The sequence below is a fragment of the Engystomops pustulosus genome, chromosome 5, assembly GCF_040894005.1.
Source record: "Engystomops pustulosus chromosome 5, aEngPut4.maternal, whole genome shotgun sequence".
In the NCBI taxonomy this organism is placed as follows: Eukaryota; Metazoa; Chordata; class Amphibia; order Anura; family Leptodactylidae; genus Engystomops; species Engystomops pustulosus.
Window position 1 is genome coordinate 128798447 of NC_092415.1, and position 27989 is coordinate 128826435.

General features: G+C 42.6%; 1 protein-coding gene and 1 long non-coding RNA gene across 4 annotated transcripts in view; one reads left to right on the forward strand and one right to left on the reverse strand.

Moving 5' to 3' along the window:
• Positions 1-6422, reverse strand: part of LOC140133192 (uncharacterized) — a 28524-nt gene extending 22102 nt beyond the window's left edge. The window contains exon 1 of the long non-coding RNA XR_011855844.1: positions 6337-6422. This is a non-coding gene — a long non-coding RNA (uncharacterized lncRNA). The remainder of the gene's footprint in view (positions 1-6336) is intronic.
• The window catches only part of SDHA (succinate dehydrogenase complex flavoprotein subunit A), a 122479-nt gene continuing 100856 nt past the window's right edge, over positions 6367-27989 (forward strand). For 2 of the 3 annotated variants that reach the window (XM_072153008.1, XM_072153009.1), the window contains exons 1-2: positions 6367-6526; positions 17638-17727. In XM_072153008.1, coding sequence (XP_072009109.1) covers positions 6458-6526; positions 17638-17727 — 159 coding nt within the window. In that variant the 5' untranslated portion in view covers positions 6367-6457. The remainder of the gene's footprint in view (positions 6527-17637; positions 17728-27989) is intronic. The other variant, XM_072153010.1, reaches the window with a different exon arrangement.

Below are 27989 nucleotides of genomic sequence, written 5' to 3' on the forward strand. Positions count from 1 at the left end.
GTGGGGTTTGTTGTTTTATACCAAGATCCTTCTATAGGTTACTGCAGCTGACAGCTGGAGAGTATAATAGAGTGGATTTGGATTTGTTCTAATATTTTCAGAAACTTTTTCCATGTCTCCCACCTTTGTTGCTTTTCAATATGTAGTGGTGTGTCCCAGTCTATGTTCTTCATGGTGAACTGTCTCTGCAACATCTTAGCTTAAATAGTGACTGGAGCTATGAACCCTAAAGGCTCACAGATACTGTTGACAACTGATAATGCTCCTTTCTTAGTTAAAGGTTTGTTACAGGCCTACACTTGGAATGTAAAAGTGTCTTGCTTGATATCCCACAGCAAGTCATCCCAAACAAATTCCTTGTCTAATATATTGAAGAATCCTTTATCTTCTCCCTTAGGTGCAAATGTTTTTGTCTTCATTTGTAGAGTTGAACAATGTTGATCAAAGGTAATCATCTGGGGATGGGGTTGTGTCCATGTAATCTTGATGATGATGTTGTGATTCCCTATGGTTCAGCTTCTCTTTTACCCAGTAATGGTGTGGGAATGGTTGAGAGAAGGTACTGCAACCATTTGGTAAGATATTTGTCTTGAATGAAGAAATCTTGGTAGGCTTCTTTACCTAAACAGACAATGCCTATAATAGCCTGGCCAAGACCAAGACATTGGGCAAATGGAGCATTATTAGGTCCGTTGATTTGCTGGTGTACCTTGTGTATCCTAAGGATGTATCCTAAGGTGTAGGAATTTGCTCTCTGTTAGATATTATCTGGTTACACTCAAAGCTGGTAGGTAAGGGTATCTCTAAGTTACCCTTGAGAGGCATTACCACAAGTCCATGAGGTGTATGGGAAGGAATCACATTGTTGAAAGAAATCAAAGAGCTCTGACCGAGCAAGTTAGTAGTTTCTCTGATCATCCAGAATCAGGGCCGGCTCCAGGTTTCAGTGGGCCCCTGGGCAAAAGAGCCTCAGTGGGCCCCTTAACAGTGAACTCATGTGATGGCATTAAAAACGGATAAACTTAAAATACCAAATATGAAACATTTTATTTAGATGCATTGTAAAGAGGTAAACTTTAAAAGAACATTAGTGCAAACATTTGTAAAAGTGCAATGTATCCAGGGACTTCCAATGGAATAGGCCTTTTAAAAAGTTATTCTTCTTGTTTTTTTCAGCTGCAAAACGGTGTATTACCTGATTAAAATCTACACATTGTGCTTCTTTTGACTCAATTGAAAGTATTGCCAAGGCATTTAACCTGTCTTGTGACATCTGGGTAGTTTTTAATTAACTTTAGTTTGCTAAAGCTCCTCTCAGCTGATGTGACTGAAACAGGTATTGTTAACAACAGTCGCAATGCAAAAACAAGATTTGGAAATGCTGGAACGAGTGAGTGAGATACTATATACTGTTAAGTCTCCTGTGGGCCTAGATGATCAGGCAGCATCCTAGCCAGTGTCTTCAGCTCCTCTAGCATAGTCTTTACATCAACCCTTGAATCCGAGAACCTTAAACAATTTTTCTGTAACACAGGCAAATCAATGGTTGCTTCCTTGAGGTCATTGAGAAATCCAAACTTGGCAGTGAATTTTTGCAAAAAAACAAATCTTGTTCTTATTTCCCCAAGGACAGTGTTCAGTAGAGGCTTGAAAAAGGTTTCTTCAAATTCTGTCGTTGGATTTGAAAATGACGAGCCACTTGCATGCTGGCTCTTGACAATCTTTTTCATTGCACTGTCGTGTTTTCTTTCTAACTCTGTGTGTTGGGTACTCTGTAGGTATATCCAGCTTCTCACAAATACCTGCAGCTTTACACTCTGGCTGCGGTCCAGAATGACAAAGTAAGACTGGCTGTTGTGGAGCATCTACAGCCAGTTCAACAACATTCCCAATGCTGGAACATCCTTTTTGAGATGCACTGACTCTTGGTTCAGTATTAGATACAGGGGAAGTTGAAGACTCTTCATTCTTTTTCTGTGTGCTCTTTCTGAAGAAGCAATCAATGAAAGGTATTTTCTCTTCCAATATCTGCTTCTCTTTTCTTGCTTCCAGACTTGTATCTCTCGGGAGGAGGTGCATGTTGAGCTGTCGGTTATTGTGTCTGATCACTGTTATCCATACTGGCCCATAAATAAGCAGAAAAAAGGGCCCCTTTTCTTAATCAACACAATAATTTACTTTCTTGGTTTCTTCCAAAGCTCACATCTTCTTGGTTTTTCAATGGAGTTCTGATAACTTTGGCAAATGTTGCTTTAGGACAAATGTCTGATTGTTATGGTTCAGACAGGCAAGACCCCCAGCAATCAACACAATGGTGAACCACAGGTTTATCTTAGCTGCCCTGCTATGCGCACTTCCAGTATCTGCCTATATACTACTATAATACTATAATACTAAGGACAAGGATAAGGTTCCTTAAGCAACTATGGTTCACTTACCATTTACATGTAGCCACGGAAGTCAATGAATCCAGATATTCTGTTTTTTTCATAGCTGTTTTACTGTTGTTGAAGATTCTATATGGCGCAGAGGGCAGCCTCTATCAATTATTGGGCCCAGGCTGCAGCCTCTATCAATTATTAGGCCCAGGCGGCAGCCTCTATCAATTATTAGTCCCAGGCGGCAGCCTCTATCAAGTATTAGGCCCATGATGCAGCCTCTATCAATTATTGGGCCCAGGCTGCAGCCTCTATCAATTATTGGGCCCTGGTTGCAGCCTATATTAATTATGCCCAGTGCCAGTGGCCAGTGTGCACTGACTTGCCAGCCCGTCCTGCCCATAGATTCCAGGCTGCAGCCTCTATAAATCATCATGCCCAGGCTGCAGCCTATATTAATAAAGCCCAGTGCCAGTGGCCAGTGTGCACTGACTTGCCAGCCCGTCCTGCCCATAGTGTCCAGGCTGCAGCCTCTATAAATCATCATGCCCAGGCTGCAGCCTATATTAATTATGCCCAGTGCCAGTGTGGCTGCAGCCTATATTAATTATGCCCAGTGCCAGTGTGGCTGCAGCCTATATTAATTATGCCCAGTGCCAGTGGCTGTAGCCTATATTAATTATGCCCAGTGCCCAGGCTGCAGCCTATTTAATTATGCCCAGTGCCACTGGCTGCAGCCTATATTAATTATGCCCTGACTGTGCCAGTGTGGCTGCAGCCTATATTAATTATGCCCAGCGCCAGCCCGCCCTTCCCACAGTGCCCAGGCTTAGCCTCTATAAAAATCATCATGCCCAAGCTGCAGCCTATATTAATTATTATGCAGCTGCCGGGCCCCCATGATTTAAAAATATAATAAACTGTGCAGACTTACCAGAATGCAGGTCCTCTTCTCTCTCCTGTCGTGATCTGTGACTTGCAAAGTGAAGTCACCACGCTCAGCTCAGTCACGTCTACGCAGTGCCGTTGAGCTAACTCTGGCACGAGACTCCTGCAAATCCTGCGTGATCCGCCCTCGCCCCCTGTCAAGCGCAGCAGACAGCTCGGAGCCGAACAGAAGGCCGCCGCATGATGCCGTCGCCGGCGTCGCACCACTGTCTGGGTTGTATTCAATTTTAATTGCTATTAAATTTTTTCTTTAATAATCAAGGTGGGCACCTGGGGAGCTCCGGGGCCCAGGCACTTGCCCGCGGCAGCCGGGTGCTGATGCCGGGCCTGTCCAGAAAGGTGTACACTCTTATGGTATTGTCTGGTTAGCCTAAAGAATACATGTTAACTAGAACTATCTTTATACAGGACTTGTGTACATAGAGAATTTTCTTGCTAAATCCAATGCACTTCTTGAGGAGATGGCTTCTTATGGTTTCTTATGAACAGGACAAAGACAATTCAGGTTCCGACAAAGACAATTCCGCGCTTCCACAACCTCACGGCGCACTAATTCAGACCCATCCAGGCTTGTATGGGGAAAAAACTTAAAGGGATTTCCCCCGAGGACCCCACCATCCATCGACTCCCCTAGCAACGTTGGACACATTCGTCCGCCGCTCCACTAGACTCCCGGTCTCTTTTGCTCCTCGCCGATGACTCAGAACAGGACAGAAGGAAACACCACAAAAGAAAGAAAAATAATAAACAAGCAAACTGTAGACTACTAATATTATCACAAGACCTAATACTCGAGCAAAGAAAAATGGCTCAGAAAACACATTTATAGGAAGTTGCAAGATAGGGCTGCAGTGCAGAGCACTTGCCACAAGAGAGAGTTCAGCAAACAGTCTGCATATTCACCACCAGGGGGAGTAAGAATGCAGAATCATGACAGCAAGCAATCTGTATACTTGCCACCGGAGGGAGATAGAATGCAGAAACAGTGCAGAACCATGACAGTACTCCCCTCTCTAGGGTAGGACTCCAAACACCCCAAATTCACTCCCTTTTTTTCCTATTTTCAAAAAACCTTTTCAGAAGCTGGGGAGCATGTATATCTTCTTTTTTAACCCAGGAGCGTTCCTATGGGCCATAGCCTAGTATATAGCCAGTAGTCCCCTGCCCCCAGTATATAGCCAGCGCCTGCCCCTTGAATATAGCCAGTGCCAGCCCCTCTGTATATAGCCAGTGCCTGCCCTCTGTATATAGCCAGTGCCTACCCCTCTGTATATAGCCAGTGCCAGCTCCTATGTATATAGCCAGTGCCTACCCCTCTGTATATAGCCAGTGCCTACCCCTCTGTATATAGCCAGTGCCTGCCCCTCTTTTTATAACTAGCATTTTTTGTGCTGAAGCACTCGGCTTATACTTGAGTATATGCAGTACTTTAAAATGTCATTGTAAAACTGAAGTTCCCCTCTGAATATGACTACCATATATACTCGTGTATAAACCAACCAGAATATAAGCCGAGGCCCCTAATTTTGCCACAAAAAACTGTGAAAACCTATTGACTTAAGTGTAAGCCTAGGGTGGTAAATGCATTGGTCACAGCCAGTATATAGCTAGTCAGTCCCATTCCACCCTAGTATATAGCCATCTAGCCCCTGCCCTCAGTATATAGCCAGTCCCCTGCCCCAGTAGTCAACTAGCCCCCTGCACCTGTAGTCAGCCAGCCCCCTGCACCTGTAGTCAGCCAGCCCCCTGCCCCTGTAGTCAGCCAGCCCCCTGCCCTGTAGTCAGCCAGCCCCCTGCCCCTGTAGTCAGCCAGTCCCGGGCCCCCATTGTCCGCCGGTGCCTTGCCCCTGTAGTCAGCCAGTCCCGGGCCCCCGTTGTCCGCCGGTGCCTTGCCCTTGTAGTCAGCCACCCCTCTGCCGTTGTAGTAAGCCAGGCCCCTGCACCTTTAGTCAGCCAGCCCCCCTGTGCCTGTAGTCAGCCATCCCCCTGCCCCTGCAGTCAGCCAGCCCCCTGCCCCCGTTGTCTGCCAGCCTTTGTTTGACCAATTCCTAAAAAAAATAAAGTCAAAACTCACCTTTCCGGCGTGCCCTGCAGGTCTACACTTCTCCGGTCTGGCAGCACGAGGTCCGTATGAAGCTCCAGTCTGCGCGGCCAGGGCGCATGGACCTGCTGCTGCCTGACCGAAGAAGAGAAGACCTGGGATCGGAAAGGTAAGCTTTGACTTAATTTTTTTTCTTGACTCGAGTGTAAGCTGAGTTTCAGTTTTTAGCACATTTTTTTGTGCTAAAAAACTTGGTTTATACTGACTGTCTGGCTCCCTGGCAGGTTACACGTGTGTGAAGGGAGTCAGATTTTGGCTATCAGAGCTGGATGAAGATGGCTTTTGCAAGGCAACGGACATTTACAGAACTTCACAAAACCCCATTATAAAATCTATTAGCAAAATGTTTTAAAGCACATCCCCTACACAAGTGACAAAATTATTGAAATGACAGTTACATTTTAATGCCACTTATTAAACACAATAAGGTTGTTGTCACATTTGTAGTTTGTGATGCATTTTTAAAATGCATTGTAGAAATGCATTAATTTTACACTGCATACATTTTTTGACAGTACAGTACATGACATGAAATATTAAATACCATCACGAGCAAGTATAATTTGTTACAGAAAACAAGTCATTTTGAACCTCTGCACATGGAAATTGCAGAAAAGTTATGGAATTTTGAAATTGTGGAGTAAAAACAAAAAAGGGCTATGTCCTTAAGGGGTTAAAGTTCCTTTTCAATAACCAGAAATATATGTAATAAGCTAATTTTGTTGTGGGGCGCCATAGTCTTGTGACAATTTTTTCACCTACTCTATTCAGACGGGCTCTCCATAATGTTTAATGTTATCTACTGTGAAAGTTTTCCAATATTCATAAAAGACCTTTAACAAAATCCATAACAACTATAATATCGCGATAGCAACAACGTCGGCCAATGGAAGAGCTGCAAGTCTCCACCTAGGTTTTAAGAGATTATGTCACTCTGCTCTTTCCAATAAAGTTCTGTGAAAAGGGGAGGTGTCCAAGACGTGGAGCGCAATACTTGACCCGCTTGACAGGCCTGGCGTTTGTTGGTAACATGGCAGCACTGTGTGCGGCAGCTTCGCGGCTCCTCGGGAAAAGACTGTTGCTTGGTACAAGCTGTAAGGTGAGCAGCAGTAACGCGGCTTGTGCTGAGAGCTAAGAGAAGCGTCCTTGTTGTTGGTTCTGTAATTCGTATCGCTGTAAGTGAGGGAGCGGGTGTGTCTAAGTGAAGGTCACCTCCTCCCGGGGCCGGCAGGTGATCTCTGGCTAGTGTCAACCTGTCATGTTCTCATCAGCCCGAGGATTGGTTGAGGGACGTGGGACGTGGTTGTCGCCTTCGCTAGAAAGGGCAAAGAGACCTTGCCCTGAGCATGTGATGCCCTTCACGTGTGACTAGTGGGGGGTCCTCACCTAGACATTGGTGTAAGTGCCTTCATCTCGTTTCACGTGAAATGTTTTCTGTGGGAAATAAAGATGTAACATCACTGGTGTTCTGCTGTGTCCAGAGAAGGGTAGCACCTTAAAAACAGAACTTGTCTAACACTTAGAGCGACATGTCATCAGCCTTTGCTCTACTAATCCCCTCCATTAATGTATGAAATGTCCTTTCTGGAGTTCCCTCTTCTGTGAAATCTCTCCTGATTCTCTGCTAGCTCACATGCATTTGAGTTATGTTTTGAGCGCCCTTTTCAACTGAACAGTGGCAGCTCTGTTGTTAGAGAAGAATCTCCCCTTTAATATCACACGAGGGGTGTTACAGAACTGACTATGTCCACTGTTGCAGAAGTTGCAGAAAAAAATTAGTTTTAGATTTAGCTCTCCATTCCCGATTTTTAACAATGGATTTATCTGGGTCTGTGGCCCCTAGAAACACCATCCTGATCTGATATTCAGTGCATACACTTTGTCCCTGCATAATGCAGCTATTATGTACTGTGTGGAGTGGACAGGCTTTTTAAATGATGGCACTTAAAGGGAACCTGTCATCAAGAAGGTTGTTTTTACATGACTGGTTCCAATAGTTTCTGGCATGCTAGTTTCAAAAATGCCTTTGGAGCATCTGAATAATTCCACTGCTTTTTTTTTCAATAGTTTTTAATGGGCTATTGGAACATGTCATCAGGAAGGCCTAAGTGTTTAAAACCTGCAATCTGAGCAAGCGCCGATTTTGAATGTTTACTACATACTTTATTCCGGCGAAAGATGGGACATGTCTTTCTCCCGGCTACGGAGCGGTACGGTGCCTCACGCCGTATATTCATCTCCCGTACATGTGTGTGAATGTAGCCTTAACATGACATACAGGTATGTCACATGTAGTTAAGCTTTTAACCTCTATACATCCAGCTGTTGCCAAAGGGCCTAACTTGCTGATCAGTGGGGGTCTCACTGACTGAATTCCACTTGATTAAACAGAGAAGCTATCTTTGAATCTAATCTTCTATTAAAATCTGCCACAGCCTTTCTGGCGAAAAGCATAAAGAAGCCGCTTTATCCAATTCTGTCCGTTGATCTCTTTGGTCAAAACTGTGGGAAAGAGACATTCTATCCAAGACCATGCCCTGTGGAATTTCATTTTGGGGCAATTGAGTTTTCAGTACGGAATTATATTCCATTCTCCATTCCATAGACAGCTGCAAATAATTTTTTTTTTTTTTTTGTCTGCCAGCCCCCACACCCCACCAAAAAAAATTTCTTTTTGCACCACTCAAAAGAAAAATGCCTTATAGGGGCAAAGAAAAAACTGGCAGGTGGAGTTCTGACAAAATGGGTGTAGGTCGAGGTTACCTGTTTTTAATTCCGTCCAAAGGTCTAAAATAACGCTGACTCGCAGTTAAGGCATGAATGTGATTGTTCCGGTGCCGGAAAAGAGTAGGGATTTTATTCCACTCTATTCTTAAAAAAAATTACAAAATACAATGCTTTCCTTTTAATTATGAATCTGAAAAGATTCAACATATTGATTAAATACAAACACAACAAGATGGAGTCCCTAAAATCTATGACTTCTCTAGTGGGCCCCAACTATGTGATGTGTATGATGGATCACTGGGACGAGTGCTACCATGTTCCCATTACTCCAGACCACCAAAAAATACTTGAGACTTGCATTCAGATCCCCAAAGTGAAAAACCCTCCACTTTCAGCGCAGTCTCCTCCCTTTGGGGAATTAATAAGCCCCAAAGGTTTTTTACCAAGGTGGAGGCGGTGGCCCACTTAAAAATATTACCATAGTACCGTACGGTACTACTCCTAGTAACCAAATCGGAGAACTAAAATTGCATCTTCAAAAAAAGTGTTCTTTCTCCAGGTCCTAAGTTTGATGAACACGGTCAGATCTAGTCCCAGAGACTTAAAAAAGAAAAATTCCTAGGGTTTTACTGGACTCAAATTCCTTTTTGACTTCAGAGAAAATCCAAAGACCAATGCTTTCCATAAGTCTCTTCCAGAAGAAAACGTCTTGCATCATTTGAGCGGCGTGAGTCTTTTTGGACTTCTCACATCTTGTATTCAGTGTGTGGCCTGCACACAACCATACAAGAACCTGGACATTCAGTTTGGGACAAGAATGGGGGCCAGTAATCCCTTGTCTTCACTTGCAGGGACTATGGGGCAGTCGCACTCAGAACATGTCTTCAAATTTCAGAGAGCTAAAGGCAGTTGAAACCTTTCTGAGAGGTCATAAACTTCTACAGAATTGACAGTCAAAATATTATTAGACAATAGTCGCCATATCCTACTTGCGGAGATGAGGGGGAACCAACTACAAAGATCTGATGTGCTTATCCAAAAGGATCTTCAAATAGGCAGAGTTAAACCTCTCTTGGACATTCATCTCAAAGGCACAGAGAATCGGGAAGCAGATTTCTTTGTAAACGAAATTAAACCACCTAAAAAAAACAACCAAAGATGCTCGTATAATCTTGAGCCCAGTGCTGCTAATTATAAGTTTATTTTCTAGGTAACCTTGGCGTGTCAAGCTTGGTGAAGCCAAGTGCCGGGATCAAGATGAAGAGGAGCGCAGGTGAGTATCCTTTAAATGGTTTTTAACCCATTAAGGACCTGGCCCTTTTTTGTTTTTTTTAATTCTAAGGTAGTGTGTTTTGATGTTGCTTCTATTATTGTTCAAGCGTTGCATAGGCTGACACATGCACTGTTAGATCGATCTAACAGGTTTCTGGTGAAGGCAGCCCTGGGGTACTTCATCGAACCTCAGGGCTGCCATAGCAACGATAATCCCTGTAAAGCCCTCACCATGACAGCAGCGTTTATAGGGTTAAACACCCGGGATTGCGACTATTGGGATAAGCTGATACTGCGGAAGCCCGTCTCTCACATGCTGCTGGAATCCCACGGTAATGGCACAAGCTCAGCTTCTGAGCCCAGGCTATCGGTATGATGTAACTGTACGTCATTGTGCGGCAACTACCTGAAACTTCTGACGTATAGCTGCGTCTGGGTGCTGGAAGGGGTTAAAGATGCCCTGCTTGGCTACTTGATTTTTGTATTTTGAAAGTGACCTTGAGTACACTTGGAGCTCAAATGCTCTTTAGTGTGGTAGCTCTCCGACAGGTCATTACTAGTTTCATGGGTAATCTATCCCCTAGAATAGGATCACTTAACTCCTCTTGGACTGCCCACTGACATTAGACATCAACGGGCTCAGGTCCGGAATCCGCAGTGACTTCTATATACCCCGCTAGCCACGGGAGCAGGACCCGGTCTCTGGGTGTCCAAGATACCCGGAGACCCTAGGGAAATATGGTTCGTTACCGCTTCTCCGCTCCTCACAGAATCTCTTTGAAGGAGCGCGATGCATAGAGGAGCAGAGCCGGCCGCATAGTCTCGGCCCAGCTTAGACCCAGTCTGATCAGAATCCCCATTGACAGGTGGTTATTTCCCCTCTTGTGGATGCCTCAGTTACAGGGGAAAACTTGTAAAAGAAAAAAAGTGAAAATGTATAAAGTAAAGCATGTATATAAAACATATAATCTAAACATAACCTGCTACACTACAAAAAGCATTGCCATAGTTTGCCACCCCGTTTGCACGAGACTATACATATTATATACTGTGTATACTCGAGTATAAGCCGAGTTTTTCAGCACAATTTTTGTGCTGAAAGTTCCCCACTTGGCTTATACTCGGGTATACAAAAAAAAACTTACTACTCACAGCTCCGTGGCTGCGCCTCTTCTGTCTTCAACTGATGTCAGCCGCTGCTGACATCCAAGTGCGGCAACCGGAGCTGTTGCGGACCTGATGTCGGTGCATATGGAGACAGTAGATGCACAGCCAGCAGACCTGCGGCATGAAGATGCAGAGGAACTGCCCGGGCCGTCAGAATGGTGAGTAGTAAGTTATTTGATTTTTTTTACCGGCAGGCTACATACTAAGAGGCTGTGACCAATGCATTTCCCACCCCCGGCTTATACTTGAGTCAATAGGTTTTCACAGTTTTTGGAGGTAAAACTAGGTACCTCTGCTTATACTCGGGTCGGCTTATGCTTAAGTATGTACGGTATATCAAACCTACTGAAACAAAATGGGGAATTCATTAATGATGTTCATTTTGCGTTAATTTGAAAATTTTGCCTTATTTCCCCATCACCACGACGGCACCAACCAGAGAGAGGGATCCGCCCCCAGGGACAGCATAAAAAACGTGCTCCTCCTACCCTGCCTCAGTGGTTTTCTGTCCCTGGAAGTGACCTGAGTGTGGGCTGGTGAGAACCTCTGGTTGGTTCCGCCGGGTGCCCACAGAATCTGACTCACCGCATTGTCAGACGGCGCTGTTGCTTCTCTGCGGTGGATATGCTGGCTCCACGCGAGCCTCTCCTTCCTGTTTGGCGCTGCTTCTCCTTCACGCTACCTTCCAGTATAGCAGCCGGGAGTTGTGCGACCGGAAGTAGTCATGACTTCACTTCCGGGTCGTGTCGACATACAGCTCCGGCCGGAGCAAGACGCCAAGTAAGCAGGGGGGAGCCCGGGGGATATAGCTCCTCCGGGGGATGCTGACCAGAGTTGGGCCACATTTGGTTTTACATATGTGTATATGTAAATAAGCCGGAAACCAACACGTCAGCTGTGGACCGGAAGGGGGTGTGGCCTGACTTTTAAATTTAAGCGCCATGCAACAAGAAGCATGCGGTGCTTTACAGTGCGGGCCAGGAGAATGGCAGACAAGCGTGAGCTCCCTGAACCCCTGAAAAACCCAACTCCAGTAATAGAGGTGTGGTGAGTTACCCGGCTGGGATTTTTTTTTTACACACACTAATGTTCTGATTGAAATCCTTTTTAATGGTTTTAGGGAGAAGATACTCCCAAGAAAGCCACTAGGAAGACACATCACAGAGAATGTAGGATGTGCGGTAGGAAGTTGCCGTCTAGTTATGAAAAGAATGTGTACTTCCTGTATTGGAAAGATTGTCTCTGAGGAATCCTCTTCATGGCTTGAGACCCTTCGTTCGGTAATTAGAGAAGAGGTCCAATTGACGGTAAAAGAAACTATTAATCCGGCGCCTATATTACCGGATAAGAATCTACCGGGTCCTTCCACTGTAATTACAGGCCTGGAAGACCCTTCAAATTCTGATGAGGGTATAATTAGAGAAGAGACAACCTCTTCAGTCTCTGAGGAGGAACTGACGGGGCGTCCTTTATTTTTAATGGAGGACACCGATCAATTGCTAAAGATGATTAGAGCCACTATGGACATTGAGGAAAAGAAAGAACCGAAGTCAGTTCAGGATATCATGTTCGAGGGTTTAGCGGAAAAGAAGAAGCGCACTTTTCCCATTCATAACACTATTTCCTCATTAATTTCAAAGGAGTGGGAAAACCCTGACAAAAAAATCCTTTATTTCCAGAGCAATTAAAAGGAAATATCCATTCGATTCTGATCCTACCTCATCCTGGGGCCCTCCACCAAAAGTGGATGCTTCAATCATAAAGATGGCCCACGGGGCTTTTCTCCCCTTTAAAGACATTAGCTCTTTAAAAGATCCTTTGGATAGGAAAGCAGATTCCTTAAAAAAAAACTTGGGAATCCTCAACAACTGCGTTCAAACCGGCTGTGGCAGCTGCTTGTGTGGCCCGCGCAGTATTAATGTGGCTAAATCAATTAGGGAGTGATATACATAATAAAGTCCCTAGAGAAAATCTGCAGACTTCTATAGCTAATATACAAAAAGGAGCGGCTCTTCTAGCGGACGCCTCGGTTGATAGCCTGAGACTTTCAGCAAGATCTGCGGCATTATCAAATTCTGTAAGAAGAGCCCTGTGGCTAAAAGATTGGTCGGGCGGTTTGCCCTCTAGAAGTAGACACTGTTAGTATACCCTGTAATGGAAATTTTCTATTCGGTCCCATCTTGGATGATTTGCTGGAGAAAGCGGGGGATAAGAAAAAAGGTTTTCCTTCCTCTTATGTTCCCTACAAGTCTAGATCCTTTCGGTCCTTTCGTAGGACAAGGTTCCAAAGGAGAAAGACCCTAGACCAAGTTCCTCCAGACCACCTCAAAGAAATAGAGGTTTCTTGTTTAACCAATCTCAGGATAAGTTCCAAGCAGGCCCATTCCCGTCCACAATGACATGAGCCCCCAGGTAGGAGGAAGGCTATCCCTCAGGGGATAACCTTGGACTTTATAATTCTACCCCCCCCCCCCAGAGGTTCAGAATTAAAGGTCCCATCAGGAAAAGGTGGATTGGCAATGATGTCAGAAATTGCTACACTTCTTTCCAGAAAGGTACTGTGTCAGGTACCGACGGGAGAAAAGGGTCAAGGTTTTTACTCAACCCTATTCTGGGTGAAAAAACCCAATGGGTCATTAAGGACTATAATAAATTTAAAGGTCTTAAATTCTCATCTTCAAATTCCAAGTTTCAAATTGGAAACGTTAGAATCTGCGGTAAATCTGTTATCCCCAGGATGTTTTATGGCGTCGATAGACCTAGCAGACGCCTATTACCATATACCAATTCATCCGTGATACCAGAAGTACCTAAGACTTGCAGTCCAAATAGATCAAAAGATCTTGCATTTTCAGTTCAGGGCACTTCCTTTCGGCATAGCTATTGCGCCAAGGGTTTTTACAAAGATTTCAGAAATGGCAACCTTTATAAGAAAAGATCATGGACTGTTTATTCCATACTTAGACGATTTCCTTCTGGTGGGTTCTTCAGAAGAGGCAGTAAGGGATCAGGTGGACAGAGTATGCAGAATCCTAGATTTCTTAGGATGGGTCAGAAACTTAGAGAAATCCTGTATAACCCCGTCAACACAAAAAAGGTTCCTAGGTGTGCTGCTTGATTCTCAGTGTCAAAAATCTTTTCTTCCTCTAGAGAAACAGGAGAAAATTACAAGAGGCGTAACCAGTTTAGTCTCCACTCCCGAAATCTCCATCAGAGGGGCCATGTCTCTTTTGGGTTGTCTGATAGCAAGCATTCAGGCGGTCCCCTGGGCTCAGTACCATTCAAGGGAACTCCAGAATTTTCTACTCAAAGCATGGGACAAGTGTCCAGCATCCCTAGACACAATGATACGAATTCCCGATGTAGTTCTCAGATCTCTAAAGTGGTGGCTAATACCCCAAAACCTAAAACGGTTTCTCCCCTGGGTGTTAAACTGGGAAAAGATTATTACTACAGACGCCAGCCCCTGGGGATGGGGGGCTCATGTAGAAAACCAGTCTTTTCAGGGCAGCTGGGAGCCTCAGTCTATCTTTCCTCCAATGGAAAGGAGTTATTAGCAGTTCTAAAAGGGCTAAAAGCGGCACTTCCACTCTTACGGGATCAGGGGGTGTCGGTAAGGTCAGACAACACCACGATAGTAGCCTACATAAACAATCAAGGGGGTACAAGAGGTTCACACCTTAAGCAGATTACCTCTCAAATTTTTCAGTTGGCAGAGTTACACCTCAAATCTCTAAGTGGGCTCTGAACAAGACAAGAACTTTGGGAAAGATAAAGCGGGACAGAGCAAAAGTGATTCACATTGCCCCATTTTGGCCACGCCGTGCCTGGTTTTCAAGTCTCAGCGACATTTCGATAGCAGACCCATGGATACTGCCCGACAGTAAAGACTTGTTATTCCAAGGTCCTATCTGTCATCCACAGGTGAAGGGTCTTCATCTCACGGCATGGCTTTTGAGAGGTTGATCCTGCAGAATAGAGGCCTTTCTTCTCAGGTAATCTCCACCCTGCAGAGTAGCAGGAAGCCTATCACCTACAGAATTTATCTAAGAACGTGGAAGGCTTTCTTTTCATTTGTAGGCAAACACGATTTACACATGGATAGCCCAGACTTTAAACTTATTCTAAATTTCTTACAGTTGGGTCTTGAAAAAGGGTTAAAGCCAGCAACTTTGAAGGTTCAGGTGTCAGCCTTAGCAGCCCTTTTTGACCGGGATATAGCTAGTCATCCCTGGATATGTAGGTTTATCAAGGCCTCAGTGAAACTTTGTCCTTCCATTAGATCTAGATTTCCCCCTTGGGACCTATCACTGGTGCTAAAATCACTATCGGGTCCACCCTTTGAGCCTTTAGAAAGCATCTCATTAAAACTTCTTACACTAAAATCAGTATTCTTTTAACGGCCATTACCTCGGCGAAAAGAGTGGGTGAGGTGGCAGCATCATCATGTAGACTCCCTTACTTTTCTATCCTACACGATAGGATTATTCTAAAACCAGACCCTGAGTTTCTCCCAAAGGTGGTCTCTAATTTTCATAGGTCCCAAGAGGTAATACTTACATCATTTTGCGCAAATCCCAGGTCAGAAGGAGAAAAGTCTTTCCATAACCTTGACGTTAGGCGGAGTATTCTCCAATACTTGGATGTTTCAAAATCCTGGCGCAAATCAGATAGTTTATTTGTTCTCTTTTCAGGGAGAAACAAAGGGTCCAAGGCTTCCTCTGCAACTATCGCCAGATGGATCAGAGTTGCTATACAGTTGGCTTATGAAGTAGCCGAGAAATCTGCCCCAGAGAATATTCATTCCCACTCTACCCGGGCACTAGCTACTTCTTGGGCAGAGTTTAGACATGCCTCCTTAGACCAAATTTGTCAGGCTGCATGTTGGTCTACCCCCCCCCCCCCCCACACACACTCACACTTTCTTCAAACACTATCGGGTGAATGTGGCGGGGTCTTCTGAACTTTCTTTTGGGAGGAAGGTACTCTCCTCTGTTATCCCTCCCTGAAATTTTTCTCTCTGGTTGGTGCCGTCGTGGTGATGGGGAAAACAGTAGTTACTCACCGGTAATGATGTTTCCTCGAACCACGACGGCACCTGGTATATTCCCACCCAGGGTGTTCTTTCCTATAAACATTTATTTGTTGGTGTTAGTTCACTGGTGTTGCAAAAAAAAAAAAAAGAGAAATGAATTACACATACATGGGAAAAAAAAAAAAATTATATATATAATATATATATATTTTCTGATGTACTAACAATATGGCTCTTCCAAGTCTCTGCAAACACTGAGGCAGGGTAGGAGGAGCACGTTTTTTATGCTCAGGTTTCCTGTCCCTGGGGGCGGATCCCTCTCTCTGGTTGGTGCCGTCGTGGTTCGAGGAAACATCATTACCGGTGAGTAACTACTGTTTTCCACTTCAAGCCCCAAATTTTTAAAAAAATGTACTTTTAACCTTTTTAACTAGCGGAGTCCCGAAAAAAAAAAAAAAAAAACTGCAAAAATTAAGGTAGCATACAAAATTATGGCCTTTAAACCGGCGCTTACGAAAATTCACTAAAAATGCCTGGTCACTTAAGCCTTTTCAGGCTATGTCACTAAGGGGTTAAAAGGATTTTCCAGTTCTTTTTGAAAATTACCTTAATATCCTGGTGTTCTGCGTCAAAGGTGTTAAGTTTTTTCAAATTTTATTACTTCTTAGGGCTTCTTTAGGTTTCTGGATCAAACACTCTTCTTGTGATATTTGAGGCCTTTTTACAGGCGTCCCTTTACTTAAGGACACTCAACTTGCGGACGGACCTCTGTTGAAGCTCTCTGGATGCTTACTTTATCCTTGTTTCCATTAAAGCAAAACAATGTTAAAAATCCAATTGTCACAAGGACAAAACATCTGACTTGAATACAAATTCAACTTAAGAACAAATGTAAAGATCCTTTCTTGTATGCAACCCGAGGACTGCCTGTATATATGATTGTTTAATCAAGAAATTCGGGTATCCTTTTTCTTTGAATATCATGGACAGAATTTTGGTCTCAATGAAACTTTATAGAAAATGCTGTGTCACTACTCTAGGTCCTTGAGGGACATGTTTTAAATGCAATTTTTTGCTGTGAAATTTTTGGAGATTGCGTTTCTTCTAAGTAGTTAATGAAATATGATTTTGCTTTTACATGGGAAAACCAAAGGGATGGACATATAGGGATATATCCACACCTGTATTTTAATACTGCACAAAAATTATATTGCAACAAATACACAAAATAAGGTTTTCAGATAATCTGATGTACTGAAGACTATATTTTTGATGCCAGCTTTGCAGTGTACCCGGTAAAAGTTACGCCAAACATTTAGTGGTCACTGAATTCCACAGGAAAAAGCACTTGCTTGTTCGAGGAGTCTCCCTGCAGAGTAATTTGCAGTAACCCACTGCAAGTTTTTGTGAAAAATCGGTAGTGGACATAACCCTAATTATGTTACTATCCAAATTGCTGCCTCTGTAGTTAAAGCAATTGTCCACTTTCAGCAAGTAATTAATATTGTTTGTGTAAGGAAAAGTTTTCCAATATATTTTCAGTATGAGTTCCTCAGTTTTCTAGATCTCTGCTTGTTATCCTGCTATACAAAGCTCCTATGTTTACTTCAAGTGAATTGAAATCTGTCCCTGGTCATGTGATGTCACACAGGTGCATGAGCCGTTATTATCCCTCGGCTCTAATTACTCTATGATAAAACGAGCCATGCACCTGCGTGTCAATCACATTTAATAGGGACAAGTTTTTATTCAGTGGAAGTATTTCTGTAGAGGGACAAGCAGAGATTTAGAAAGCCACGAGGAATTGATACAGAAAGTATATTTAAAAATAGTACAATGTTTCTTTACACAAACCATATCAATTATTTGCTCAAAGTGGACGAACCCTTTAAATTTAATGCTGTGAAGATGGCCTACAAAAATTTTTTAGCTGAGGGTTTGTGGGCTTATTTGTAGGTAACTGTATTTTCTGATGTGAGTTTTGCATAATGAACTATTGTCTATTCTAGAAATGGGCAGCAGTTTCCCCTGCATTAACAAGGACTTTCCACTTCACATTGTATGGAAAGAAGCATGCATCTGCTAAAGTGTCGGATTTGGTAAGTTTTACTTTTCAAAATATATCTCCCTCTAAATTCTAGTTATATTAAAGAAAATAGTTTTTAAGCCCTCACCGCAATGTTACATCTTTGAAGCAATTTTTTTAATTAAAAAAAAAATATAAAAATATATGTTTACAACTCTGGAGTACTTCATTACCAGAGCTGCTCCTCTGGTTCCAGAGGTTTCTTTCATTTTTTTTTTTTTTTTTTTTTTTTTATCTTCCCTCAATACAATATAAATAACATAAAATAGTTTACTGATGGTAGATGTGTCCTAATAAAAAGTTCCCTGAGGGTGACTTATTATAACACTAATAAATATATATTTTAAAATAAGCAAATTACACTGGGGCGCTTTGGCTACGTCGCTCTAGCGCCTCAAAAGGCCTCGTATTCACTCCCCCCCTTACCACTCTGTGGCGAGTATATCCGTTGCGGTGCTGATGCTGGCTCAGCTCTGGATCGGAGCCGAACCGGCATCTTGATACACGGGGTGCCGGCTATAGCTAACAGCCGACACCCCAGTGTAACACCCGTGGTGAGAGTGGGCTCCGATTGCGGATGTTTAACTCGTTAAATGCCACAGTCAGTGCAACCGCGGTATTTAACATGCCTTCTGGGGGCGCCGATCATTGCAATGGCAGCCCTGGGGCTGATCAGGACCCCAGAGCTGCCTGCAGGCACTGCCTGCAAGATGGAGTCTCAGACGTACTCTTAAAGGCAGTGTCAGGATAGGCTGACACTGCTAATACCCTGCAATATATCAGTATTGCAGAGTATTATCATGAACAAGCCATCAAATGATTGCTTCATGTCCCTTGGTGGAAATATTAGAAAAAAAAAATCCCTTATCTTTTCTTTTTTTATTCCTTTCCCAAAAGTTGGTACATAAAAGTTTATACAATGAATGTCAATAATACAATATAAGGCCTCATTCACACGACCGTGAGGGGGGCAGTGATCTGGTCGCATGATTTGTGACCAGATCACAGCCCCCCATAGACCTATATTGCTCCTCGTAGTGATGCGGTGACCAAACGTTGTCTCACCGCATCGTGACCAGACCAGATGCGGCCATTCCAATAGAAGTGTATGGAATTGTAATATATCGGGGCTGCTTACGGTGCCAGAAGGGATCCACCGCATGCGGCCGTTCACTATGCTGTGGCTTGCCGTGGAGACGTGATCACGTGACCGCTGCAGAACGTGACCTCAGCACTGCTGTCAGCAGAGTGTCTGATGAGTGTGCAGAGCAGGAGCCTGTGAAATGTAAGTTCATAGAGTGTCCAAGTGTATGAAAGGGTGTGCAAGGATGTGTAAAGAGTGTGCAAGCCATTTAGTATTCCATGCAATTTACAGTTTATAAAAATGCAGAGTAATTGAGGAAAAAATGCATGCCCCAGATTCTCTATTGAAATCTGTTTTTCAGATTTCACTATTCTCTCAAGCTGACACCTCCCCTTTATTCTTTGGGTTGGTACGTGCGCTGGGATCCAAAATTTATATAGGTTTTGGGAGATTTTAACCCCTTAATGACCTGGCCCTTTGTCATTTTTTATGTTTTCATTTTTCACTTCCCTCCTTCAAAAATCCATAACTTTTTTTATTTTTCCATGTACAGAGCTGTGTGACGGCTTGTTTTCTGTGTAACAAACTGCCCTTCATAGTGATGGTATTGAATATTCGATGCCCTGAACTGGGAAGCGGGAACAAAAATCCAAATGCAGTGAAATTGGTGAAAAAACCCATTTGCGCCAATTTCTTGTGGGCTTGTATTTTACGGCTTTTACTGTGTGCCCCAAATTACATGTCACTTTTATTCTTTGCGTTGCTACAATCGGGATACTACAGGTTTTATTTTGTTTTAATACATGTGGAAAAATGTGCAAAAGTGAAAATTCTTCATTTTGCCATATTCTGGCACTAATAACTTTTTGGCTTCCAGCGCATTTAGGTGCCGCAGTCGTTTTTGTCCCCTGTACTAGTAAATGTCGCTATCTGTGCCAGCACCAACTGGTGTGTGTGTGTGTGTGTGTGTGTGTGTGTGTATATATATGTGTGTGTCCACCATATCATTTATTTTAATTTGTTTTGGCCAATAAATGAAAATAAATAATAGGATGGACCCTACATAATTAAAAAAAAAAAAAAAAATTCTGAACAAAAAAATGATGTAGGGTTCCCCCTATTAATAGAGTGGACCCCACGTCTTCTTTTTTTTTTTATCCATTTTTTTTGGCCAAAAAATGAAAAAAAAATTGACTTGAGTTCCCCCCTATTGTCCAAATCAGCCAGATACAAAAAAACAGCAGCAGCCTGCCATTACTGAGCTGGGATAGCCCACTGTTAGGGGGCTATTCCAGCGCAACAATAACAGCCTGCAGCCGCCCCACTACCTGACCATCTGTAGATGTTCAGGTACTGGTTTGTACCTGGCTCTTCCCGGCACCCCTGGTGGCGGTGGGTACCGGGGTAATGGTATGGGCGTTAATGTGAATTTGCCAAAAAAAAAAGGCAAACACTAAGGCCAGCCCTTAATAATGAACACCGTCAACTAGACAGCACCACTATTATGGCTGATTATAGAGTCTCGCAAAGAAATAAACTTTTAATTACAAAAAGAAAGTTTTATTGAAAGACAATGCGGACACACCCTATTTGACCAATTTATTTGTAAAAAAAAATGCCAGTCATCGACGCAATCCTACGAATCCGAAGTAGTCCACAGCATGCATGGTCCTGCAAGACAAAAAATACACACACACACACACACACACACGCGCACACACACACGCGCACACACGCACACACACACACACACACACACACACACACACACACACACACACACACACACACACACACGCTGGTTTCTGGGGGGCATGCTCGTTGCCTAGGGGGGACATGCTCGTTGCTTAGGGGAGTGGGGACTATGCTCGTTGCCAAGGGCGGGAATGGGGACATGCCTGTTGCCAAGTGGGAGGGGGACACAGTACTACTACTCCTATCCTGTATATATGGGGACACAGTACTACCACTCCAATCCTGTATATATGGGGACACAGTACTACTACTCCAATCCTGTATACCTGCAAATATGCATGTATAGATGATACAAGCATGTACATCTATATATCCAGTTATATATTCCACAATGGAATCTAACCTCAATCTCAGTAAAGAGAAAATGTAGTCTGGGCTTGTCAGCTGATCAAATTTGGGCTTGGCCAAATCATTTGCAAGCCCACTGTATTTTTTACAGAATACTGTGAAAATACGGGTTACATACAGCCTACATACAGATGTCATACAGCCTGTATTTGCGACCAGAATACAGTTGTAAATACAGGACAGAAAATGCATACGGCCGTGTGAATGTACCCTAACATTTAAGAACAGATTAAGTAATACATTATATCATAAATTTTAAACCTATCCCCCCTGACCCATCCCAAGTAGTTTGTCAAAATACATTAGTAACCATACACTACACACCCTTTTTTCGTATAGGCACTCATATCGCTTGGTACACTCTACAATATTATACCATTCTCTCACCCTAGGAGCATTGCGATCTTTCCAATGTTTAATCAACACCAATATTGCTAGAAACAAGACTTTAAAAATCGGGTCTCGCTTGGGTCTTAACCCTACAGTAGTTGAAATTAAGCCTAGGAGACCAAGGGTGGTGGTTCGCAAGAGGGTACAACCTGCACTGACCTCAATAGTCTCAAAAATCTCTGTCCAATATTTCATAATCACCGGGCAGTCCCATAAGACATGGAGGATATCAGCATTGGGTCTCTCACACCTCAAGCAATTAGAGTTGTCTTTTAACCCAATCTTAAACAATAACAGGGGTAAAAATTAATTTCTATATAAGATATTTAATTGAGTGCATCTGTGATTCAAATTCATAGTGCTTCTAACTACATTCTTGTAAATCTCCCCCCCCCATTGTGATTCAGAAATGTCTCCAACTTGATTCCTCCACTTATGTTGAGTGCGGTGACTTAAATTACAATCAATATCTCTACGTAAGAACCGATACACTTTAGATAATTTATTACAGACCATCCCTAATTCCAAAAATTTTGTGAGTTTACTATTTCCTTCGCTCGTAAAACCAAACTTATTTTTTTCACTTCTATGTGCATGTGATAATTGCCAATACCTAAATAAATCCCCCTCTTTAAGACTGCCCGTGTCTACCCAATATTGAAAGGAAGGTAATCCCCCCCCCCCCCACCCGTTCATTCCCAGTTGCTCCAGAGAGACTATTCTTTTTTCCCAAAATTCGAAATCCTCCAATTTAGAAGGTTCAGGAAAATTAGTTACCCCATAAGGGTGTAAATTTAAGTCTGCCCTCAATCTTTAGCAGATTCTTCACCTCTTTCCAGGTGTTTTGCAGTAAAGTGGCCAGAGGGAGTTTCCTGATATCGCGGGATCCCAAAAGTCCTGACTCTAATAGTACAAAAATTGAGTCCTATCTCTTCCTGACCAAATTAGATAGTATTTCGAAGAGCGACCTTAACTTGTTTACTATAATTAGTTGAATCTGAGCAGCCAGAAAATAATGAAAAAAAAGAGGGGAGAGAGACCCCATTTATCCTTATCTCTCATTAAGGTTTCCTGCTTAAGTACCCTTTTCCTCCCCCATAAGAGTTTGTTAATGATAGCACAAATAAGTGCAAACCATTTCCTGTCAATCCAACAAGGGAAATTACACAGTACGTAAAGAATTTGAGGCAATAATATGGATTTAACCAAAACAACCCGCTCTGCCTGATTTAGTGGGAGATAACTCCAGGTATTCACCGTGTTTTAATTTCCTCAAGAGGGAAACCAGGTTCAATATGATATAGTTGCTCACTTTGGAACTTACCTTTAGACCCAAGTACTCCACTGTTTGGGAAACCTTTAACTCTAGATGTTCTAAATTTGCCAATGAATCAACATCCAACGGTACCAAAAACAATTTCCGTACATTAATCTCAAAACCGGAATATCTTCCAAACTCCTTAATCATACTAAGAACCAATGGAACGGAGGTTCCTGAATCTTTAAGACAAAGAAGAATTCTCGTCAGCATATAACATGATTTTATCCATCTGTCCCTCCACCCCTGCTCCTCCAATCCCTGTACTGGCCCTAATCTTAATTGCCAAAGGCTCAATAAACAAGGCAAACAACAGGGGAGATAGGGGGCAACCCTGTCTAGTGCCTTATGTCAGGGAAAAGGTGGAAGAAAAATCACTGTTTACCTTTATGCGCGCTTTGGGATCGATATAAAACAATCTAACCCATTGCACAAACCTACTGCCCAGTCCAAATTTTTCCAAAACCTCCAAGAGGAAGTCCCACTCCATCCTGTCGAAGGCCTTAGTGGCATCTGACAGGATGGAGCGGACCCTCACCCCCCCCCCCCCCCCCAAGCTGCAACCCCGCGAAGAGCCGCCTGAAGTTCGTACTTATGTGGCGGCCTCCAACAAAGCCACATTGATCTTTTATGGACCAGATCAGGGACTATTAACTTTAATCTATTGGTTAATAATTTGGCCATCAGCTTAGCATCCGCATTCAGAAGCGAAATTGGTCGATATGAATCCCCCTCCTCCTGGATCTTTGTTTTTTTTTCTTAATCAGGGAAATACCTGCCTTATACCATGAGTCGGGACGTCTACCTACCATCTGTGCCGTTTCCCATACCTCAGCCATAAGGGGGAGGAGAATGGAACAAAATCTGTCATAAATCTCCAATGGCAACCCATCTAAGCCCGGGGACACATTGCGTCTGGAGGAAGACAATGTCTCCTTCAGCTCCTTTACCGAGATTGGACGAGACAGCTGAATTCTCCTATCTTCCGTCAATACCATCCAGATAGCCTTTAATAGTCTCTACAGTAACGCCTAAATCTGAAGAGTAAATACCTTGGAACAACTGTATAAATACATCTTTGCTTTGACTTTGACTATGTACAATTTCCCCAAAATTATTTTTAATTGCATGAATTCTATTAACCTCCTGTTATTTCTTAACTTTTTGCAAAAGCCTTTTAGATGATAAACTACTCTCACAATGTTTTGACAGATCCAAAAAAAATTATTTGTGTGGCTTTGAGACAAAATTTTATTATATGCCACTTGCGCCTGAATAAATCTATCCAAGGTATTTTGTGTTCTATTCTCTTTCAAATCTTTTTCTTGTTTTTTCACTGCTTCTGTTAGCTGCTTTTCCTGTTTAGCGAATTGCATTCGTAGGTAAATTACTTCAGAACTTAATAAACCTCTCAAAGGATTTCAGAATCCCATGGCAATCCATGATTGTTAATAGATCTATTAACGGAAATAAAATAGAGAAGCTCTTCCTTAATTTTATCTTCATTCGTTATCAGGGATAGCCAGTGTGGATTTAGTTTCCAGAATCTACAGGATGGAGAAATCGAGTGGAATATCTCCAAAACGAGTGGAGAATGATCTGAGATCGACCGATTTTCGTATCTCTTTTTTTTAATTTTTTTTTTATCCAAAACAAAGCTGAATCATTTGCTAGAGCGAGGTCTATTCTTGATCAGTAATTGTGTGAGCGATTAAAGCTTGAGTATGCTGATTTATCCCCATGTATAGATCTATATACATCAACCCTATTTCCTGTCAAAATCTCGCAAAGGGGGGAATCATTGACACTCGACTTTGCTGATTGAAGTTTCCCTGTTCGATCCTTTTTATCAGAAAATACGGAGTAAGAATCACCAAGAAGCAATATAGGGCCTTCCCCTACCTTCTCGAGAAACCGAAGTAGTGCCAACAGAACATTGTATCTAAAGGGAAGGGGTATATATATTCCTGCCACAACACACTTGGTGCCTTCCAATATACCATAGAGAAAGACAAATTTACCATTAGTATCGCATTGACAATCCAGGATTTTAAAGTTGATAGCGTTATGAATCAAAATTGAGATTCCCCCCCCCCCGCCTAGAAAAAGATGAAAAAACTGAACTATAAATCTGATTTGCCCATCTTCTTTGTATTAAATACAACAAATCCTTTACCAAATGGGTTTCCAGCAAAATTACAATAGCGGGGAGTTGTTTACATGTATAGTTGAAAATAATACAGCGTTTTAAGTGATCCTTCAGCCCTCTTACATTCCAAGAAATAAGCCTAATCGACCCCCGGTTGCTAGCCAACAAGAAGAGTATCATGGTCTAATATAAGCCTTATTTCAGAGCCCTTTCGAATCCATCCAGTCAGAAACTTGCTCAGGGGTGTTAAAGAAATGGGACTGGTTCTGATATGATATTCTTAATTTCACAGGAAGTAGAAGGGAATATATAATACATTTCTCTCTCAACCTTTTTTTTTTTTTTTTTTTTTTTTTTTTTTTTTTACTTCAATAAAGCTTTTCCTTTTCTGTAGCGTGTCCCTAGAAAAATCTGGGTACATTGAAACTTTTGCACCTTAAATTGTAAGATCTTTCAGATCACGGGCGCGTCACAAAATCGTATCTCTATCTCTGGAGAGAAGAGTTTTACAGAATTGTTCGGGGAGAATTTCCAGGAACTTTTAACACCACAGGTATTCTGTGAGCTCGTTTGATTTCAAAGTTGGATGACAAGTGCTCTCTACCTATTTTCTCCAAAAGCCATTCTTTTACAAAATTAACAATATTCTCCCCTTCCGCTTTCTCTGGAACGACTATTAATCTCTGATTGGCTCTCCTAGATCGGTCTTCCATATCAGCTAGTCTATTCTTAAGAGCTTCATTTTCCCTCTACAAGATTGTGGTAGTTTTTTTTCACCTCTCCAACATTCTTTTCGATTTTTGATATTTTTTTTCCTCAGCCTTTTCCTGTTTGTCTCTAACCTTGTTGAGGTCCTCTCTGAGAAGAGAGACCTCTCCTCTGAGCCCCCACCTGGTCGGTTAGTTCTTCAATTGCGTTACTATAGACTTTAATGGAGGAGAGGATTTCCTTTAATACCTCACTATCTCCTCCAGCTATTGGTTCCTCACCTGCTTGTTCTTCACTTTCTAGTGCCGAAAACCTCGAACCCTGAGATTTATTTTTAGGATCCTGGCCATCGGGACCTTTTTTTTTTTTTTTTTTTTTTTTTTTTTTTTTTTCCTCAATCCTATACGTGTTTTGGTAGGTGGTGATTTCCAGAGTTTATCTAGCTTTGCTGTATTATCCCCTTTGCCCACGCCCCCTTTCTCTTTGGGGGAGGATGAACCTAAGGATTTCCTTGAGTTTTGGGGGGGCATGATTGGGTCCTACACCTTCCTCTCAGACTAGTCCCAAGACCATATATAATACAGTAACTAATAGCCAATATTAATGTACAATAGACTCCTCCAGTAAAAAAAACAACAAAAAAAACTGACTTTACACTTAAGTCTTTCAATTAAGGCATATCCGACCAGGTGAATAAGGGTTTTCTACCCAGAACACACAACATATAGAAATAATGCAATGACAGTATTAGGGCAGTAATCACGGTCCCCTTACTTAATTCTGCGTAGTGTTATACAGTAGGGCAATTCGGATTGACCAGGACATACAAATCAACATCCCGGTTAGATATATAAAGACAGAGTGCTAATGCATATAATCATTAATCCTAAATTGGTAAATAAGCCGATGGCACATGTACCATACGTTGATAGAAGAAGAACAAACCAAAAACGCATCAAACACAGCGAGATAAGCTATATTAGTACGCAATGTTCTACCATGGAGCATAAGGCGTTGAGGCAAAAAGCTGCGGTAACGTAAATCAGCAATAGGGCTGTGGGTTAGACATATAGCAGCATCTGGCAATATCTCAGAAAAATTACACAGTACTGAACCAAGTAGATATTACAATGGCTAAGGGAAAAGAGCACAGTCAGATTAGCCAGTCCAGCACAGACAGTTATAACTATTAGTGTTAGCTTGAAAAATTGAAGCATTAGAAAGCTGTCACAACCCGGTTAAAAATCAGCACAGCAGATTGCAGTTCTAGGAGTTAGAAGGTAAGTAGATGGTAAGCAGCTTAGCCAAACAATCTCACCACACGATCAAAAAAACGGAAGAGACCTTATTGACGCCAATAGGCTCCAGATCTAGCATACGGGCACCCATCGAAGGCTCAAGACTGTCCCCCGGTCCAGCTGCGCTATCTTCGAGGAGGCCATTCCAGGCCCCACACTGCGCCGGAAGCTTTCTCCCTCAAGGTGGCGATGCCCCAAACCGTCAGACTTAGAGCGATGCACTTCAGGTCTTCGTGCTCGGAGCCTCCGAGCAAGCTACGTCCTCCGGATGTATTTGCGGCTCCCCCGTTTTTCACGCGAGCAGTGCAGCGTCACAGCAGCCTTGCACTGCGTGGTGCCTGGGGCATACCTCGGATTGTAGCTCCACCGGAGAAAGGCAAACATCCCTTTGCCGCAAACAAGGCCAGCACCAGAGGGTTAGGGGAGGAGGGCGAGTGACGCCGTGCAGCGTGACTACGTCATGCCGTTGCGCTCCCCCAGATAACAAGAACGCAAATAAGTCTAAATCATAAAACACACACCACATATATACGCCTGTAAAAATCTGTAGAATAAAAGAGAAAAATTATTACAAAAACTTTAAAACCCGACAAAAATTATTTTTACCTATTGAATCCCACAAAAAATGCAGTAAAAAGTTAACTAAAAAACATATGTACTTCAGAATAATATGGTTGCAAAGTACAATATTTCCCACAAAAACCATAGCCAAAAAAAGTAAAAATGTTATGCTACTTGGAAGGCAGCGATGCACAAATGGATTTTTCCCCACATTAGTGTTTTAATTTGGCAAATTTAGTAATAGGTAAGAAATATTCATGTCTGGTATCCCCGTAATCGTATCGACCCATAGAATAAAGATACTCCTGCCCTCAAAAAAAAAAACTTTGTATATTTTCAGCTATAGGGGATATCAACCCCAAAATGGTAACACTGGAAAAAGCTTCTCATCCCGCAAAAAAAATTCCATCACATGGCCCCAATAACAAAAAAAACAAATTTTATAGCCTACAAAGGGGCCAATGGGGAAACTAAAATCCTGGCAGCTGCAGATCCCTCCTTCCCTTCTGCGCCTCGCTTTGCGGCCATAAAGCAAGTAACGGCCACATGTGGGGGTCTCTGTACTTGGGAGAAATTGCATAACAAATTGTAAGGTGGGTTTTCTTTTATCTTTTTGAAATGTGTAAATTTTACGGCTAAATGAACGTATAACTCTAAAAAAAAA